The following is a 17,500-nucleotide window of genomic DNA, read 5'->3' on the forward strand; positions in this document are numbered from 1 at the left end:
TAATAGATAAAGGTGATAAGGTTTATCATAATATAATAATTATGTTAAGGGAATAATAAGAGCATGCTGATAATAAAGATGGTAGCATGAAGAGCTAGCAAATAGAATAATTGATTTAAAGAGGAGGGATTCCAATAACTTTGTCAGAATAAAAAAAGCTTGAAAACGAGAATGAATTATTATCTGAAAGAGTTAAAATTTTAGAAAACCAGAAAACCAGTAGCACATTGGATTGGAGCAAGTTATTAGATAAAAACTAAATAAAATTAATATTGTCATTTGGTTGTTACAAAAGAAAAAAAGAAAGAAAGAGAGAAAAAGGAAAAATGGACTATCTGCATCCACAAAAACAGATCTTAAAACAGAAAAAGAAGAAAATAATGTTTTAATAAATAAGGTAATAAGCAAATTTAATGTGAATGTTATCATACAAAGCGTTATAAAATTGAAGTTTAAAAATGGTATTAATTGCCATTTATAGTAATGCTAAAAGTAGTTTGTTAAAGGTAGTTTGTTAAAGGTAGCTGAAAGAAATTATCAAGAAAATCTTTTAAGAGTTTCAAAAGAATAAGCATTCATCAATCCAGATCTGAAACCCTGAAAGATTTAATATGAAACAATTAGAAGAAGAGAAAAACAAAAATTTAATATGAAACAATTAGGAGAAGAGAAAACAAAGAGAAAAACAAAACTAATTGAGATGGAGATTTTTCTTATCAAATATATTAGAAATAATAAGGTAGTTAAACTCAAGAAATAGCTATTTACCAGTTCAGCTAATATCTGACTGATATCCAAAAGAACAAAATTATAACAAATTTGTCAAACAAAAATAACAAAAACTTGGTCAAGAAAAAATTATCAAATAAAAAATTTGAATCAGAAATTTTAAACTCAAAGCAACTTTAATCGAGTATACAAGTATCTTAAATGTTTTACACAAATGCTACCTTATTAAACAACAAATGAATTCGAACCAAATGTTACCATAAATTTACCAGATTTAATATATATTTCAGAAACTTGGTTCACTCTTTAATATATTTATATTTTAAAAAGAGTATATTTCTTTTAGAAATAATTGCAGAGACTATTGAGAAGGAGGAGGATAAATGAAAACTTATATTCAAAACACATACGCAATGAAGTTAATACTTCACGTGCAATCAATAAAATCAATACAACTATTAATGGTTTTTAATAAAAATAAAACAGTTTTCAATCTCAGCAGGTTGCATTTATAAACCATAAACAGTTGATGCAAAGAAAAAAGTTAATATAATTCTAGCAGTGCACAAAATAGCAGGAGTTCAATGGTCATTGACTGCAATGACACAATAATAAATAATAATATGACACAAGCTGTCTTTATTTTTTACGCATTTTTAGTTTCACTTCATGTTAAAATCAATGGTTGACTTTTATACACATGATTAAAAGTTTTATTTTATCATTACTTTCTGTTGTTAAATAAAAATATTCTTCTTAGAACAGTAAGTTTTTTTTTCTTGTTCAATTTTTTCATTTATTTTCTTTATATTAAATCTATTTAAAATTCCTCTTAAAATTTTGTCACCATTTGTGAAGTCATTGCAATAAATGAATGTTATTAACCCATTTAATTACTTAAACAAACTAACCGCATTTTTCCAACTGAGTTATCAAGAAAATGATTAGCTTGAGAAATTTTAATTGTAGCATTTTGTAAAAGGATGGTTTTCTGAATATTAAATATTATATCTAATATTATATTCAGTATTGAGTATTATTATAATTTATCTTTTGCTGAAAATAAACTTCTTTTGTTTTTAAAAAAGCAATGACTTGATTTAAAATTACGTCGAAAGTAATATTTTTAACGCATAAAGAATTTTTTAATTACAAAAGTTCGGTAAGTGTTGTGAAAATAAAATTTTTAATTGACTGGGTAATAAAAACAGTTAATTCTATGTGTTAGCCAATCAAATTGGCTGCCAACCTTCAATTTTTTATTTTGTACGTTGGTTCTAGGTTTAAAAAAGTATTTGAAACCATTAGGCATAAGTTAGATATAAAATAGTCTAATGGTGTTATGATTACAAGGGATTTTAATTACCCCAGTGACACATAATTTTTGTTATACAAATGAGAGCATTGAATCAGACTCTCAAAATTATTTATTCCAAAACATAAATATAGATAGAAAACAAAATCTTAGATGACTAAGGAACTAAAACAATTGTTAAAAACAAAACGATATCTATGACATAAGAATTTGAATTTTAAATGGAATGAAATTACATTAAAAAACAGTTATAAGTTAATAAGAAATTCTGTCAAAAAAGATCAAAAAACTTATGCAAAACAGTTTATTTAAAAATAATTCAGTTATATAAGGAGACAACCAGTTAAAGCGTATTAAAGAATGATTAAAAAAGAGCTGTCATATAGATTTTATTCATCTAAACTCTATTTATCAAACTACCAATCTCTTTCATTAACATCATTAACGTTGATATCATGTAGTTCTTAAAAGGATTATTAAAAAAAAAATATGGAGCATTTAGAAAACAACCATTTGATCTCAATAAATCAACATGGTTTTGTTAAAAAATATTGTACATACCTAGTCTATTAGAAGCTTTAGATCATATAACAAAAGGAATTAATAAATACAAAGCTACGGATAGAGTATTTGTAGACCTGGCTAAGGTGTTTGATAAAGTACCATATATGAGATTGCAACAGAACTTGAAGCCTACAGAATATGTGGAAAAGTCTTGCCTTGGGTTAAAAATTTTCTTTCAAAAAGAACACAATGGGTCATTTTAGGTGATTGTAAATCAGAATGGAAGTTTATTTTAAGTAGAATTCCTCAGGGTAGCGTACTGGAACTACTTCAATTTATTATATTTATTAACAACATACCAAATTATATTAAATTACCTATAAAAATGCTGATCATAGAAAACTAGTTCGATCAATAAAATCATGAAGACTTTCATAATTTACAAAATACACTAAATGATATCAATGAATGGTAATGTATTTCAATAATAAAAATTACATTGCGGAAAAATTTAAATTTTAACTTTTAATTGGGTATGGCTGTTAACAAGCCAATCTCTTTATCAACATATCTGAAACAAAAAGGTTTTGGTGTCATAATACTGAGTGATTTAAAATTGAAACAACTAGTGCTGCTGCTTTAAAATTCTAAAATGTATTGAATGTTATGCAAAACACATTTTCTAAAATTGAAAATAAGATGTTTGATATAATTTACAAAGGATATATCAGACCACATCTAGAGTATTCTATTCAAATTTTGGAATCCATCCATTTGAAATCCATCTTTACAAGCATGCAGTATGGGTGGTAGTCTATCTGTAACATTCAACTTTGTCAAAAAATTAGGTTAGATTATTGCTGACATGTATGGTCAAGCATAAATTGTGCATTATATAATTGCTCTAAATGCGATGGAATTCAAACATGAAAGCATCATTGCACTCTATTTGGAGGGAAAATCGAATAAAGAGATTTTGAATCAATTTAGACATTTAAAAATCAACCAATCGAATCGAATCGAATCATAAAATTTTATAATGAAACGAGCAGTGTAAAAAATTGCTATGGAGGTGGTAAAAAAAAAATGCTACCACTCCTAATATAGTTTGAAAAGTGAGAGCTAGAATTCAACAAAGTCTGAAGCGAAGTGCAAGAAAATTGTCTTGTAAAATGCATGCATCTGATAGAAGCATTGCCTGAATGTTGAAAAACCATCTTCTAATGAACCCTTACAAAATATGGTAAGTTTACAAAAAAACAGATGAAGCTACCAATAGAGAGAGTAAAATTGTTAAAAGAATTGCATGAGGCTCAAGAACTGCCCATTTTATTTTCTAATAATAAAAAATTTCACCTTTCAGCAAAATGTGACTAAACAAAATGATTGTGTTTGGCTACAAGGAAGATTAAAATGAAAATTTAAATATTTGTGTAACCACTAAATGTTATTAACCTCCTTAAGTAATAGTATGGGCTGCAATGACCTCTGATGGATATTCTCCATTGATTTTTTAGGAATCTAGGATCAAAATTAATGCAACTGTGTATCAAGAATTAGTCTTGAAAGTTGTTTTGAAGCCGCAGGCATAAGTCATTTTGGTAACAGAACATGAACTTTCCAATTGGATTCAGCACCATCACACAAAGCTCAAGTGAATCAATATTGGTTGAGTGCAAATGTTCACCATTTTATTTTGTCACAACAATTGCTCCAGATGCAAATCCAATGGATTTTACCACTTGAAGAATTCTAGAAGCCAAAGTATGTTCTAAAAACTATAGAAGTTGGAACTCATTAAAATCAACCCTTTGTTGATAATGAGCTAAAATTACTCAACCTCATAGTCATGCAGCATTTGATTCATTTATCATAAGACTTGGTAAAAGTTAAAGTTGTACATTTAAAATTTTTTTTTTTAAATGTTTCAATTTAAGAACTAAATAAACATTTTCATAATAAAAATTTGAGTGTGTATTTATTTAGTAATCGCTGAACAAAAAGCTTCTAATATTAAATAATGTATAATTTGGAGTCTGCATTATCAATACAATATTGAGGCACTTGAAAAATTGCAACAAAAAGCTACAACATTCACAATTTTGATTACAGCACCAAGCTGAAAATTTTTAATATCGCAACATTAAAAGACAGAAGAGCTGGAGGAGAGGCTATTTTTAATAATAGCTGGAAGAGAGGCTTTTTAATAACCAACGGAATAGTTTCAGTAAAAATAACCTTAATCAAGTGGATTAAACCAATGTATCAGCACCAGCATAGGTTTTGTTGTGAAAAATTAGGAATTGAAAAAGAATTTGTTAAAAACTGTGAGACACAAAATAATTTATTTACATATACATTGGTATTGTAACAAACTTGCAAACTCAGTTTTATCAGCTAAGAAAGTTTCAAGAGAAAATATATCAAGTATATGATGAAAAACAATGAAAAAGCTAAAAAATAAAGATGTCATAAATGAAAACAACCAGCACTGTTTAAAGAAAGATTTACAGTTTTCTTTTTATAAAATTAACAAAAATTTGCAATATAATAGTTTATATATATTTAAATATTTGTGATATTTGTTTACTTATAAATAATAATATAAAATAATAGCATGTAAAATATAAAATATAAAACATCAAATAAAATTAATATATAGCATAGTAAATATAGAAAATATAATAAATTATTATACAATTAGCCCTTTAATGCTGTTAATCTTAAACTGTATATGTTCTGTTTAAACCATTTGTGAATATACACATATTGAATTCTACATGTAAACATATAATACTGAAAGCACCAAGTATAATTCTACAACCATCATATTTAATTTTTCATGAACCATCTAAATTTTTTTATGCATAACATATAATTTAGAAACCAATACGCATAATTTCACATGTACTGCATTATTTATTACATGTGTACATCTCTATACTGATAACTAGTTTCATTTTTAATAATATTATAATATAACTGCATATAACTAACTTAATGATAATATATAAATAATAATATATAAATAACTTTTAAGCAATAGTTAAAAAAAAACTAAAAATTATATTTAAACTGCTGTAATAAGTATTTACTTTTTTAACTTACGTAAGGTAAAAATAAGGTGTTTTCTGTACTTCTCCAACCATATCTCGAATACGGATACAATGAAAAGTCTTAGAACCAATTGGACACACCTGAAAAGCAAAAACTTTTTAATAAACAATTCAATTTTATTAGTTATACATCAAATTTAAAAAATTAATTTAAAGCTTAAACCAATAAAGATTGCTTTTTTTATTTGTTGTTTTCTTTTCATCATTGTAATAAATCCATTTGTAGCCATAATGATTCTTAGCATTTCCATAATGGTTATTATGTATTACTATGAAAGATCCTTACATCATAATGGTTATTATGCATTACTATGAAGGATCCTTATATCATTATGACATTTGTAGCCCCATAACAACTTTTTAAAAGTAAATATTGACTAAAACAATGCACTATATCTAAAACATCTAAGAAAACAAAATAATCATGTTGCAAAGAAACAAAATTGTTACTTGCATTGAGTGCAGTTAATCCGCTAAAATTCTTAATGGTATGATCAGCTCCGCTGGCTAGCAAAAACCTTTAATCAATAACAAAAATAAATAAAAAGTCGGCAAAAATTATCATAAATTATTTTTTTAATTTAAAGGAAATAAATCTTACTGAACAATGTTGTAATTATCCATTTTAGCAGCAATGTGTCTGAAATATAAAATTAACTATTATATAAACTATGAATAAAAAATAGATTTTTAGCAAATCAAAAAAATTAACAGAAAACAAGAAAAAAAAAAATCTTTGAATTTTAATATATTTTGAAACTAATATAATCTAGTTATTTTTCTTTTTTAGATTTTATTTTCAATCATAGTAGAGTACATGTTAAAGTTTCTAGACATGATCTTTATTGTTATTAAAGATTATCAAATGAAAATACAAAAATTTCAAATGACAAGTTTAAATGTACTTGAAGTCATCGCAACATTCTGAAACAATAACTAAAATATTTTCATATCTGCTATTTACATGGCCAAATGTATATCTTTGCAGATAAAGAAATAAAAAATTAACATTTTCAAACTATGGTTTTACTATTATCAGCAAATGGCAAACAAACAGCGCCTTGTAATAAAAAACAGTTTACAAGAAAAAAAGTTTGTTGAAATAACTTCATTTAATATTCAACTAACTTAATTTTATTGTTTTTAAATTTTAGAAGATGAACAGGCAGAAGAGATAAGAGAAAAAAGGTAGAAAAAAGGTAAAACACTTAATGAACAAAAATGTTCACAAAAATATTTGTCTAAAATAAAACATGTTTAATAAGTTGGATACTATTTTTATAAAAATTATTATGTTATTTGAAGAAACAGTTGACATTGATGAAAAATAAACACTAAAACTTCTAATCTTACAAAGGAGTCTCCCCAAATCTGTTACAAGCATTTATATGTGAATACAATGGGTTGTTAACTAGCTCACAAACACACTCAAAAGAAGATGTCATTGCTGCCCAATGAAGACATATGTTCATCTCCTAGAAATAAGTCTGTTGATTACAAAAAATTTTATAATAAAAAATCATTTCATATATTACTAAATAGATAAATAATTAGTGCAAGTAGAAATGATTAATAATGAATATAATTTTAAAATTAGTAATAATGATTTATATAATACAATAATTCATAAATAATTGAATAATAATATAATAATAGTAACATATAAACAATAAATTTAATTTTATTAAATACATTATCAAGAACATTAGTGTGTGCTCCAATCTTTATCAAATATTTTATAATTTCTGCATTTGAATCGTGCTCTGTTGCCCACATTAAGGCTGTCCAACCATAATTATCCTAAAATATTTGTTGTAAAAACCAAATGTGAAAATTTTTCATTTTAGTATACTTAAAAACAATTGTACACTGTCAAAGAGCAAAAACTATTTGTACAGGCAACAGCACATAATTTTAAAGAAAATATAAGTTACAAAACAAAAAATAAAAGTTAAAAACAACAACCTGTTGATTTAGGGAAACACCTAGACTAACAAGCCATTTTACAAAAATTAAATTTCCATTTCTTGCTGCAATATGAAGCAAAGTCATTCCATCAGCGTTCTGTGAAGTAAATAGTTAAAAAGCTTTCCTTTAAGTTTGTAAGTTTGAAATAATTTGTAAGTAAAAAAACAACAAAATATTTATCTTTATCAACAAAAAAACCTTATTACAGTAGAAAACTGAGAAATAAACAACTAATATAAGTTTTATTAGTTTTTTATACAATTAACATGTGAAAATAAATTTAAAAAATTACTGCAAGATGAACATCAGCACCAACTTTTACAAGAAATTGAGCTGTCTTTAAATGCTTTTTCTCAATCGCATAAAACTTAAAAAGGTGTAAACATTTTATAAATTTAAAGTTTAAAATAAAAATTATACATTTATGATAAAAGAAGCAAGGGAAGAGAAATAAAATTGATTTTCATAGTTAAAATTAAATCCAAAACTTTAACCATTTTATATATTGGCTTGGCTAAAAAATAATTAATTAAATTTTATCATTGTAACTTGATCAAAAACAGATGTTGTTCTGCAAAAAAAAAAAAGACTATATACAGAATTCCTTTAAGAATTTTAGTCTGAGCACTCAACAGCCAAACTGAATTTATGCAATTAGATAAGTCAAATCTAGATATCTAAGAAAATAACAACTTGTTACTTTTTACACTTTCTTAACAACTTAGCATTGCAAGATCAACCTAGATCCAATTGAACTTGAAGGACTAAAAAAGGAATTTGATTTAAAGCAGCTCATCAAAAGCACTCCAAGATTAACTAAATGCTACTTAGCAAACAAACTCGGATACATTTATGGTACTATAGAAAATCATTTACACAAAATAAAAAAGATCCCAAGTTTATTGTTTGGATACCACATGAACTGAATGCTATTCAGCTAGGTCAGCATATGGACACCTGTATAAACCTCTTGTTTCTGCACCATACAAATAACTGGCTTGAATATACATGGGAGATGAGAAGTGGATACACTGTGCAAACCACACCAGGATGTGGCTAGTGCTGGAACAGCCAGTTTAGTAGAACATAAGCAGGATTAGGATACTGGGAACCGCTTCAACAAAACACTATTTTTACAGCAGTAACCTATAATGCTCAGCTTGACAAGTTTCAAATCAAACAGTGCCACATCAAGCAGACTCAGATGCACATCAAATGCATGAACACATCTTTAGAAAATTGAAAAATGAAGTTTTTTCGACTTTAATATTTGTTTTATGTTGCTCGAGTAAAGAATTATCTCCTACCTGATCAAAAGTATTTCAAAATGGTTTTATGTAGTTAATTTTTTAAATTTTATATAGACCCACTTTCTTACCAAATACCAAAGCTTAAATTGTAAATTACAAAAACCTATCCAAGAAAGTTGCAAAACTATTCTAAATGAAAACCATTAAAATATGAACTTGTTTTATTAGATTTGTTTCTTACAAAAATTACATAACCCTTAATTATATAAAACTCTGTAGTTGAAAATAAGTCGTAAAAAATAAAAACGGCTATTCTCTTATTTAATGTGTAAAGATTATCTAATATTTACACATTAAATAAGATTAATATCATATCTAATATTTGCATTTTCTCTTTATTTTAATTAAAACAACTTTAAGATTTAAACATACAACTTATAAAAAAAATTTAAATAAAGTTTAAAATCTATAACAAAGAAACTTTTTTAACTTCAAAAAAACTTGTGCGACATTTAATTCTGTGCAACAATTAAATGCAATTATGAGAACAAAAAAAAACCTAAAACATTTTAGGCACTAGATGTAATCCCCCATTATCACTGCATCCAACCAACCTTGGCATCTTTTCATCATTCATTAACCACAAATAAATGAATCATAATAATTGTCATAATTAATATCATAAACTCATCATAATTATAAATAATTTGTGTCTGAATGAACCTTTCAACTTTGCACTTTTTTGAAAAGGTAACTCACTACCTTCAAGATGACCTAATTTATGAAAAGCCATTCTATTTATTTTTTATGCATGAAAATTTATATATATATTTTTGTATTATTATTATTTATCTTTTTTTTCTATTGAAATTATATTTATTTTAATTTATCATATAAACTTAAATACCAGAGGCGTTTTATTTCTTTTATCTGCACAATCAACATTTTTCCTACCAACCTAAAAACAATAAAGAAAAATGCAAATTCATTACAACAATTTCCATTATATATTAAACATTTAATAAATAAAATCAAAACTCAAATGTAAAAATGAGCTAATTTAATGTACAATGAAACAATTCTTACAAAATAATGAACGCTACCGCCCATAATTTTTTAAATGACATAAACTTGATTTGTATGACATAAACTTATGTATAATAGGGTGCATCAAAATACAGTAAAAATTATAATACCAAAAGATTAAACCATCCAAAGATTTCTTTTACTATATTCACCTTGCAAAGGTCAAGGGGGCCACTAAATTCAACAAACTCTAAACGACTATTAAAGGTCTTGAAATAAAATTGCAAAAGGTGTCTTTTTTTCAACTTTTTCACATTTTTTGAAATATAAAATTGTAAATTAATTTATTCCTTGTTGTGGCTAATAGAAGTTGTTATAGTGTAACAGTTAATATCTCGAATCAACTGTAACTTGTAAAAGTCTTAAACTCTAAAACGGTTGTTTCATCACTTAAAAACATGTTTTTTTTACAGTTTCAATTGTTAAAAATAAAAATATATTCATTATAACAACATTTCTTTGTATTTATATGCATTATATTTAATTAAATGCAGTTTTATTTCAAATTTCTTGGAACCTTATTTCAAGTTCCTTCAATGTAATCTCCTGGATTCAGGCAGGAATGGAAGCATTTATTCCTTCTTGTCGGTTCCAAGTAAAATCTCATTCTACTCCATTGTTTTCACTTTCTTGTGCAGCTAATCAGAACCATTTTTTTCATCATTTTTAAAAGAATAAACAGCCTTGAGAAAAAACAGCTATTTATTTTTTGGCCAATTATCATACAATCAGTCTTCTTTCTGTTATTAGAAAGGTTTTTGAGTCTTTGATCAACAAATTTCTCACATCCCATCTTGAGTCAAATAACTTACTGTCAGACAATCATTACAATTTTTCTATCCTCTTGTAGAGCTGACTAGCTAACTGTGACTGAAATTTTTTATCGAGTTTTATGGAGGAAGAGAGGCTAGGGCTATTGCTCTTGACATATCTAAAGCTTTCAACAAAATTTGACATATTGGTCTTTTTTAAAAGATTGCTTCATATAATGTATCTGGGAAAATTTTTAAAATTATCAAATTGTTTCTTCCTAACCACTTTATTCAAAGTCATCCTCGAAGGCCCATACTCTTTTTCATTTCTAGTAAATTCTGGGTTCCCTCCTTGGTTCTATCCTTGGTTTTATCCTTGGTCCTGATTTGTATCTACATTAATGATCTTTCTGATAACCTTACATCTAAATTAGCTCTTTTTGATGATTACTCAACTTTATACTCCTGTCTTGACAAAAAGTCTTCTCTTATCGATTAATTAGGACAGGCAGCCGATCTTGAACCTTATCTCACTTCTGTAACAGATTGGGGCTTGCAGTGGCTTGTGAACTATAACTCCATTAAAACTCAGTTATTTACAGCAAATAATCATCACAAGATTGTTGACATTCCTATATTAATAAATGGCAACCCTCTCACTAAATCCTCTTCTTTACATCTCTACATCTTTTGTTCACTGAAAACCATACATAAAATTGATTGCTAAATTAACATCTGCCAAGGTTGCTTTGCTTTATCATGCTTACCATTTTATTACTCCTGATTCCACTCTCTACCTCTACAAATTTCTTATTTGTTCCTGTTGGAATACTGTTGTCATAATATGTGAAACTAAAAATCTGGACAAAGTTTTATTTAGAGTTCGTAATTGTAATGAAAACAATAACAGAAACAATAACTACTGTTATTGCATTAATTTTTTTAGAATAAACTAACAATACCTGTAATTTACAATTATTGTAATACTGTAATGCAATAACAATATTGTATTGCAATTCATCTTTATAATACAATAATTATATCCCACTATAATAACCCACTATAATAACCCACTACAATAACAATAACTATTGTAATTCATCTTTATAATGCAATAATTTATTGTTATTGCATTATAAAGTGTCAAAACTTAGAAATGTTTTAGAAGTCCAGTCACTGAGTCACGTGACCTTGAAATAGGTTACAACTAATATATAATTATTATTTCTATTTCTTTTTTATTTACTGAATATCAGTTGTCCAAGTTGCAAACTTTATATAGCTCTATAAAAGTGAGTTTGATTTAATTTGGACATCATCCAGTGAAACATTTCAATATCAGCCAATAGACGTCATCATCTTGTGAAACATTTCAATATCATTTTATATTAAAATTTATCTGACAAAATTTTTAAAAAATCAAAAATTTCACTTCACTAGTAGATAATTATTTAGTTACAAACATATAAAAAAATTATATATTTGTATGATTTTGAATGAATATTATTAATGTTAATTTTAAATAAACTATTCTTTAAACAGTTATACTATTGAAACAGGAGTCATGTACACCCCTGAATTTAATATTGATTAAGTATACATAATATACATACTTCTTTGGCTTTCCTGGCTTCACTTCACTCCAAAATAAATAAAATTTTTATATGTAAATGACTGTTAAAAACAAGCGTCATGAGCGCTTCTGAATTTTCTAGTGCACAAATAATAATAAATGCGTGGAAAAAGAATCTAAAAACTTTAAAATACAATAGCTATTGAACTTTAAAACAGTAACACAATATACTACAATCGTTTTTCATTAAAACAATACAAAAGTTATTGTAGTTGTTTTACATCACAGCATAAACATAAACATTTACATAAAACCCAAACATCAGCTAGCTGCCGATGTTCAGGTTTTATGTTAATTTTCTTTTAATCTTTTTAGCATTTTTTAAGTTTTTTAAGATTTTCAGCTTTCCAGTTTTAACATTTACAGGATTAGACACTTTTCGTTGTGATGGCATAAAAAACTCAAAATTTCATTTAATTTTATTATTTACACTCTTTTTGTTATTATACTTTTTAAATTAATAAAATGATAAACTTAAATATATACCTAAATTATCCTAATTTTATCAGTCAAAAAAAGTGTGGCCACCCTGTATATATCAGGGCTTGTTTTAAATTAAAAAATGCTTAACGCAATAGCCTAATGTGAATTTTGATGTCATAAAGTTCTCTTTATCTTTTTATTTTTTAAAGACGTCAACTTTTATAAATTACTGCAATAATATTAATTACCGCAAAACAAGTTAAATGTTATTTAACTTCTTTTTTATTATTATTAATTAAATTAAATTAATATTATTAAATAATCAAAATTATTTAGTAATATTTATTATTACAATATTACAATATTTAGTAATATTTTTAAATAAATTTGACTGTTAAGTTAAACCCAAGCAACTACTAAGAAGATAATCATTTTATGAAACACTACTATAAAAATTACTAATGTTATATAAAACAAGATTTTAATAATGATTCAATTGAAAAGTTATACAATTTTTAGTTTTGTACAGATTTTTAGTTATCACATGTTATTTGGGCTAGTTCTTTTAATGACGCTGTCTCTTTTAGACAGTCCAAAAACGCATTGCATATAGTAAGCATGTAATAAGTCCAAAAACGTATTGTAAATGTAGTTGGACCCGCTCTATCTACCAAGCTTCATCCTCTCTCCAATTGTCATAAAGTGGCATTTCTTTCTCTTTTCTACAAATACTATCATAATCACTGCTCAAAGGAGTTATCATCTTTAGTTCCATCAACTAAAACTCATTCTCACTTGACTTATCATTCAGCAAAGTCTCATTCTTTTACTGTATCTGTCTCTGCATGCTCTAAAAACTTTGATTTGTCCAATTTTTCCCCCGCACTTCAACCCTTTGGAACTCTCTCCCATCATCATGTTTTGCTGACTCATAAAGCCTACAGCTTTTCATGTCTTCTGTCAACCGCTTCCTTGCTCTAAAACTATATATTTATATTTATTTTTTCTAGTAACTCCCTAACTTAATAGTGGTTGCTTGCAGTCACATATAAAAAATATTACATTAAATCAAAAATTAATTAATAAGACAATGTAACAGTAACATAAAGACTGCATTACTTGTAAAATAATGTAAAATTTTTATCATTATTATTTATATAAATATTTTTTATATTATTTTATGAAGGGAGAGTTGATCATAATTTAAACAATTTTAATTTTTTATGATTTTTGTGACTCAATCTCTCGTACTCCCCCTCCCCCCTCTCCTTTGCCAGTTAAAATTGTGACGAAAGCTGCTAAAGGCATAACCCTAATATAAGTCTATAGTTTTCTGCTTTTGGGTATAAACATTTCCTTTTTCCATATTTACAAAAGATCAAAAAATACATTTAGCTTGATCTTGCAATAAAGTCAAGCAATAAATAGGTAGTTTAGCAAATAAATAGGTCAATGTATATATATATATATATATATATATATATATATATATATATATATATATATATATATATATATATATATATATATATATATATATATATATATATATATATATATATATATATATATTAATATTATTGCTCTGTTCTTTAAGAACATTGAGCACTTTATTTGTAAAATACACTAACATAATTTACATATATATATGTATATATATATGTGTGTGTATGTATATGTATATATATATACACGGCTGTATATATACACGGCTGTAAATATATATATATATATATATATATACATTGTTTTTATAATATTTATTTTATGTTTTACTGCACATAATTATTATTCAAACTAAACAAAATATTCAAAGAAAAAAACCTTAAAGATTAACAGCAAAAGTATTTCAAGGTGTCCTTTCATAGCAGCTACATGTAGTGCTGTAAGACCATCAACACCTTTAATTCTTTCAGTAGGATTTAAACCAGCATCTAGAAATCAAGATTTTTTAAATCTGCTAATTTGCAAAAAATTAAAAATATTTAGATTTTATTTCTAAATTTTTAAATAAAATAAAACATATAACTGAAGCAAAAATTAATAAATAATACATACTAAGAAAAGCCAAAACTTTTGGTAAATTATTTCCATGTTTAACACATTGGTAAAAAGCCCTTTTACTCACTCGCTTAGGCCTTGAAAAAAAAAATACTTATACTAAAATATACTTATAAATATATATATAGAAACTTTTATATAATTTAGCTTCTTTTAAGACCCAGATCCTAAAAAAAGCAAAATTTTTTATAATAGCAAACAAATCAAGCAATAAAAAAGACTCAAGTGGCAAAGGCTACTTTTTTATTGCTTTTTATGTTTTCTTGACAACAAACCCACAATTTTTCTTAAAAAAAAACCAAAAAATTCTGACTTGATAATTTTCCCATCTAAAGATTAAGTAAGCATTTAGACAAAATATTGTTTATAGTTTCATCACAACCATATTAAACATATATATAAGACATAAACTAACAACAAATAAAAGCAATAACAACTTTTATTCTTTAGAACCTTACACAGTTTTTTTATTAGACTTAATAAGTTTAATGTAGTTATAAGGTAAAATTTTACTTTTCCGTGTCACAATTATTTAATAATTTATGGACCATACTCTCAACTTCAATCATTTCCATGCCAACTATTAAAAGAAAAAATGATAAGTTAAAATTTTCTCAAAAACAACTTTCATTTAAAAAATAAAACATGAGAAACATGATGATTGATATTACACTGAGCAATAGCAAGAAGATCTTCATCGATTGACTTTCCAATCAACTGTGAAATTTCCCTTTTGCATGTATAAAATAAAAAGAAATTCAAAACAGATTTTTTCAATATACAAAAAAAAACGTTTTATAAAAAAATAAAAATAAAATAGTTACTGGTTAATAAAATTAAATAATTAAATTAGTTGATAAGATGAATAAATATTTTATAAACTAGTTAAAATTTAAAACTAGTTAAAAAGTTTCTTTGTACTTTCCAAATAACATAACTTAAAAAATATTTTTTCTACTTATATCTATTTTAAAAACCTAAACATACATACTTAAACTGAGAAACTGATAAAACTTGTAGATGTATAGTAGATTGAATAGATTTTGAATAAACTTAGCCTTGCCCAAAATTTCTTTAAAAATGTCATGCTGAAATAGCCATCCCCTGGAAATGGCTATTTCAGTATGACATAATAGCTTTAATACATGCATCAACAGAAGGTTTGGGCAGGGACTATCTAGATATAAAAGATTTTTAAAAGAAATTAAAAAAATCATTTTTTTAGTATTTTTGGTTTTAAACTTTAAAGACAATATACTATATCCTAATAAAAAAACTAAGTAATCTCATTGAATCCAATTATTCTATAATTTTCTATTATGTAATAATAAATGTATAACCAAGTGTTTGTCTTCATCTTGTTGAACAAGATGAAGTTACGTTCACAAGATGAAGATTACCTTCACAAATTTGCAATGCAAGAAGTGTATTTTATTCATGAAACATAAATTGATACATTCAGCTGATACACTGTAAACTGTTTTTAACGATTGATTGTCACATTTTCTTACATTTTTTTTAAGCTATCAATTTGGAAGAATTTTTATTAGGTGCATTGTGAAAGTTTGGGAGCTTATGCATCAGATAAGCTGGTTTTCAGTTTTGGTCAAACTTTTTGTCTGGTTTTAGAAGAGTGATTATGTCTCATTAATTGTCTTTTCTACCTATAACTACCTGATGAACAGGAAATTTACATTACATTTTTCAAAACATACTTTGTTTAGATGTGTTTAATGTCTAACATGCATATCAACATGTACTAATACATTTTTTTGATGTCTAAAATAGATATTGTGGTTTGTGGTTAGTATTGTGGTTTGTGGTTAGTATTGTGGTTTGTGGTTAGTATTGTGGTTATCTGCCAATTTTGGCACAATTGGCATCAGCCTTTGTTTTATTGATTAGACAACTTTCTTACCAAACGCTTTTTTTTAATTACATAAAATTTTACAACTTTTCATTTTAAATTTTATATTTTGAATCAAAACTCTTAGAATATATACATTACCAAAAATTAATACATGATATAAAGCATAAATAACTAAAAGATCATTGTTTTCAAAAATCAGATCATTGCCCGGGTTTTTTTATTTTCTAAACTAAAGTTTTTATAATTTAAAAAGTTAATTTGGATTTTTATTAAACTTTTTTGGTTCTTTCTGTTTTGTAATAAAATAATTTCCAAATTTATAAATAAATTTAGTATAGTAAAAATACCTATGAAATAATACTTACATAACAAATTCATTAGAAACTTTCTTTTGAGGGATTTGATCCCTAACTGATAATCTGGCTTTAAAAGAAAAAAAGAAGAGGATAATGTATACAAATCAGGGATGCGGAGTCTCAAAAAGGACTCCAGATTTGAAAGTCACAAAAAGATTACTTCATACTAGTTTTTGGTATCCAGGAGCTCTAAAAATATAAATAAGTTTATGAACTACTGATAGGAAAAAAATTAAGACGTTTAGGTAAGAGGAACAATCATTTTTTGAACCCGGAGTCCGTAGGTATAATGGCGGCAAGGACTCCGGGCTTAAAAACAATAAGTTTCAAGTCATTAAATCTCATGAATTTTTTTCTTATAGCAGATCATAAGTCAACAAACATGTTTAGAGCTTCTGGACACTACAGACTTGGAAAAAGTAGAGATATCAAGCCGG

General features: G+C 25.8%; 1 protein-coding gene across 1 annotated transcript in view; it reads right to left on the reverse strand.

Annotated features, from left to right (window-relative positions):
- The window catches only part of LOC101235650 (histone-lysine N-methyltransferase EHMT2), a 49,078-nt gene that overhangs the window by 28,097 nt on the left and 3,481 nt on the right, over positions 1-17,500 (reverse strand). The window contains exons 6-18 of the mRNA XM_065791220.1: positions 17,073-17,130; positions 15,509-15,567; positions 15,351-15,417; positions 14,835-14,914; positions 14,601-14,710; positions 9,790-9,840; positions 7,925-7,999; positions 7,630-7,728; positions 7,357-7,464; positions 7,018-7,139; positions 6,266-6,304; positions 6,119-6,182; positions 5,657-5,745 (exon numbers count right to left, since the gene is read on the reverse strand). Of these exons, the coding sequence (XP_065647292.1) occupies positions 5,657-5,745; positions 6,119-6,182; positions 6,266-6,304; positions 7,018-7,139; positions 7,357-7,464; positions 7,630-7,728; positions 7,925-7,999; positions 9,790-9,840; positions 14,601-14,710; positions 14,835-14,914; positions 15,351-15,417; positions 15,509-15,567; positions 17,073-17,130 (1,021 nt within the window). The remainder of the gene's footprint in view (positions 1-5,656; positions 5,746-6,118; positions 6,183-6,265; positions 6,305-7,017; positions 7,140-7,356; positions 7,465-7,629; positions 7,729-7,924; positions 8,000-9,789; positions 9,841-14,600; positions 14,711-14,834; positions 14,915-15,350; positions 15,418-15,508; positions 15,568-17,072; positions 17,131-17,500) is intronic.

Source organism: Hydra vulgaris, chromosome 02, assembly GCF_038396675.1.
Source record: "Hydra vulgaris chromosome 02, alternate assembly HydraT2T_AEP".
Taxonomy (NCBI): Eukaryota; Metazoa; Cnidaria; class Hydrozoa; order Anthoathecata; family Hydridae; genus Hydra; species Hydra vulgaris.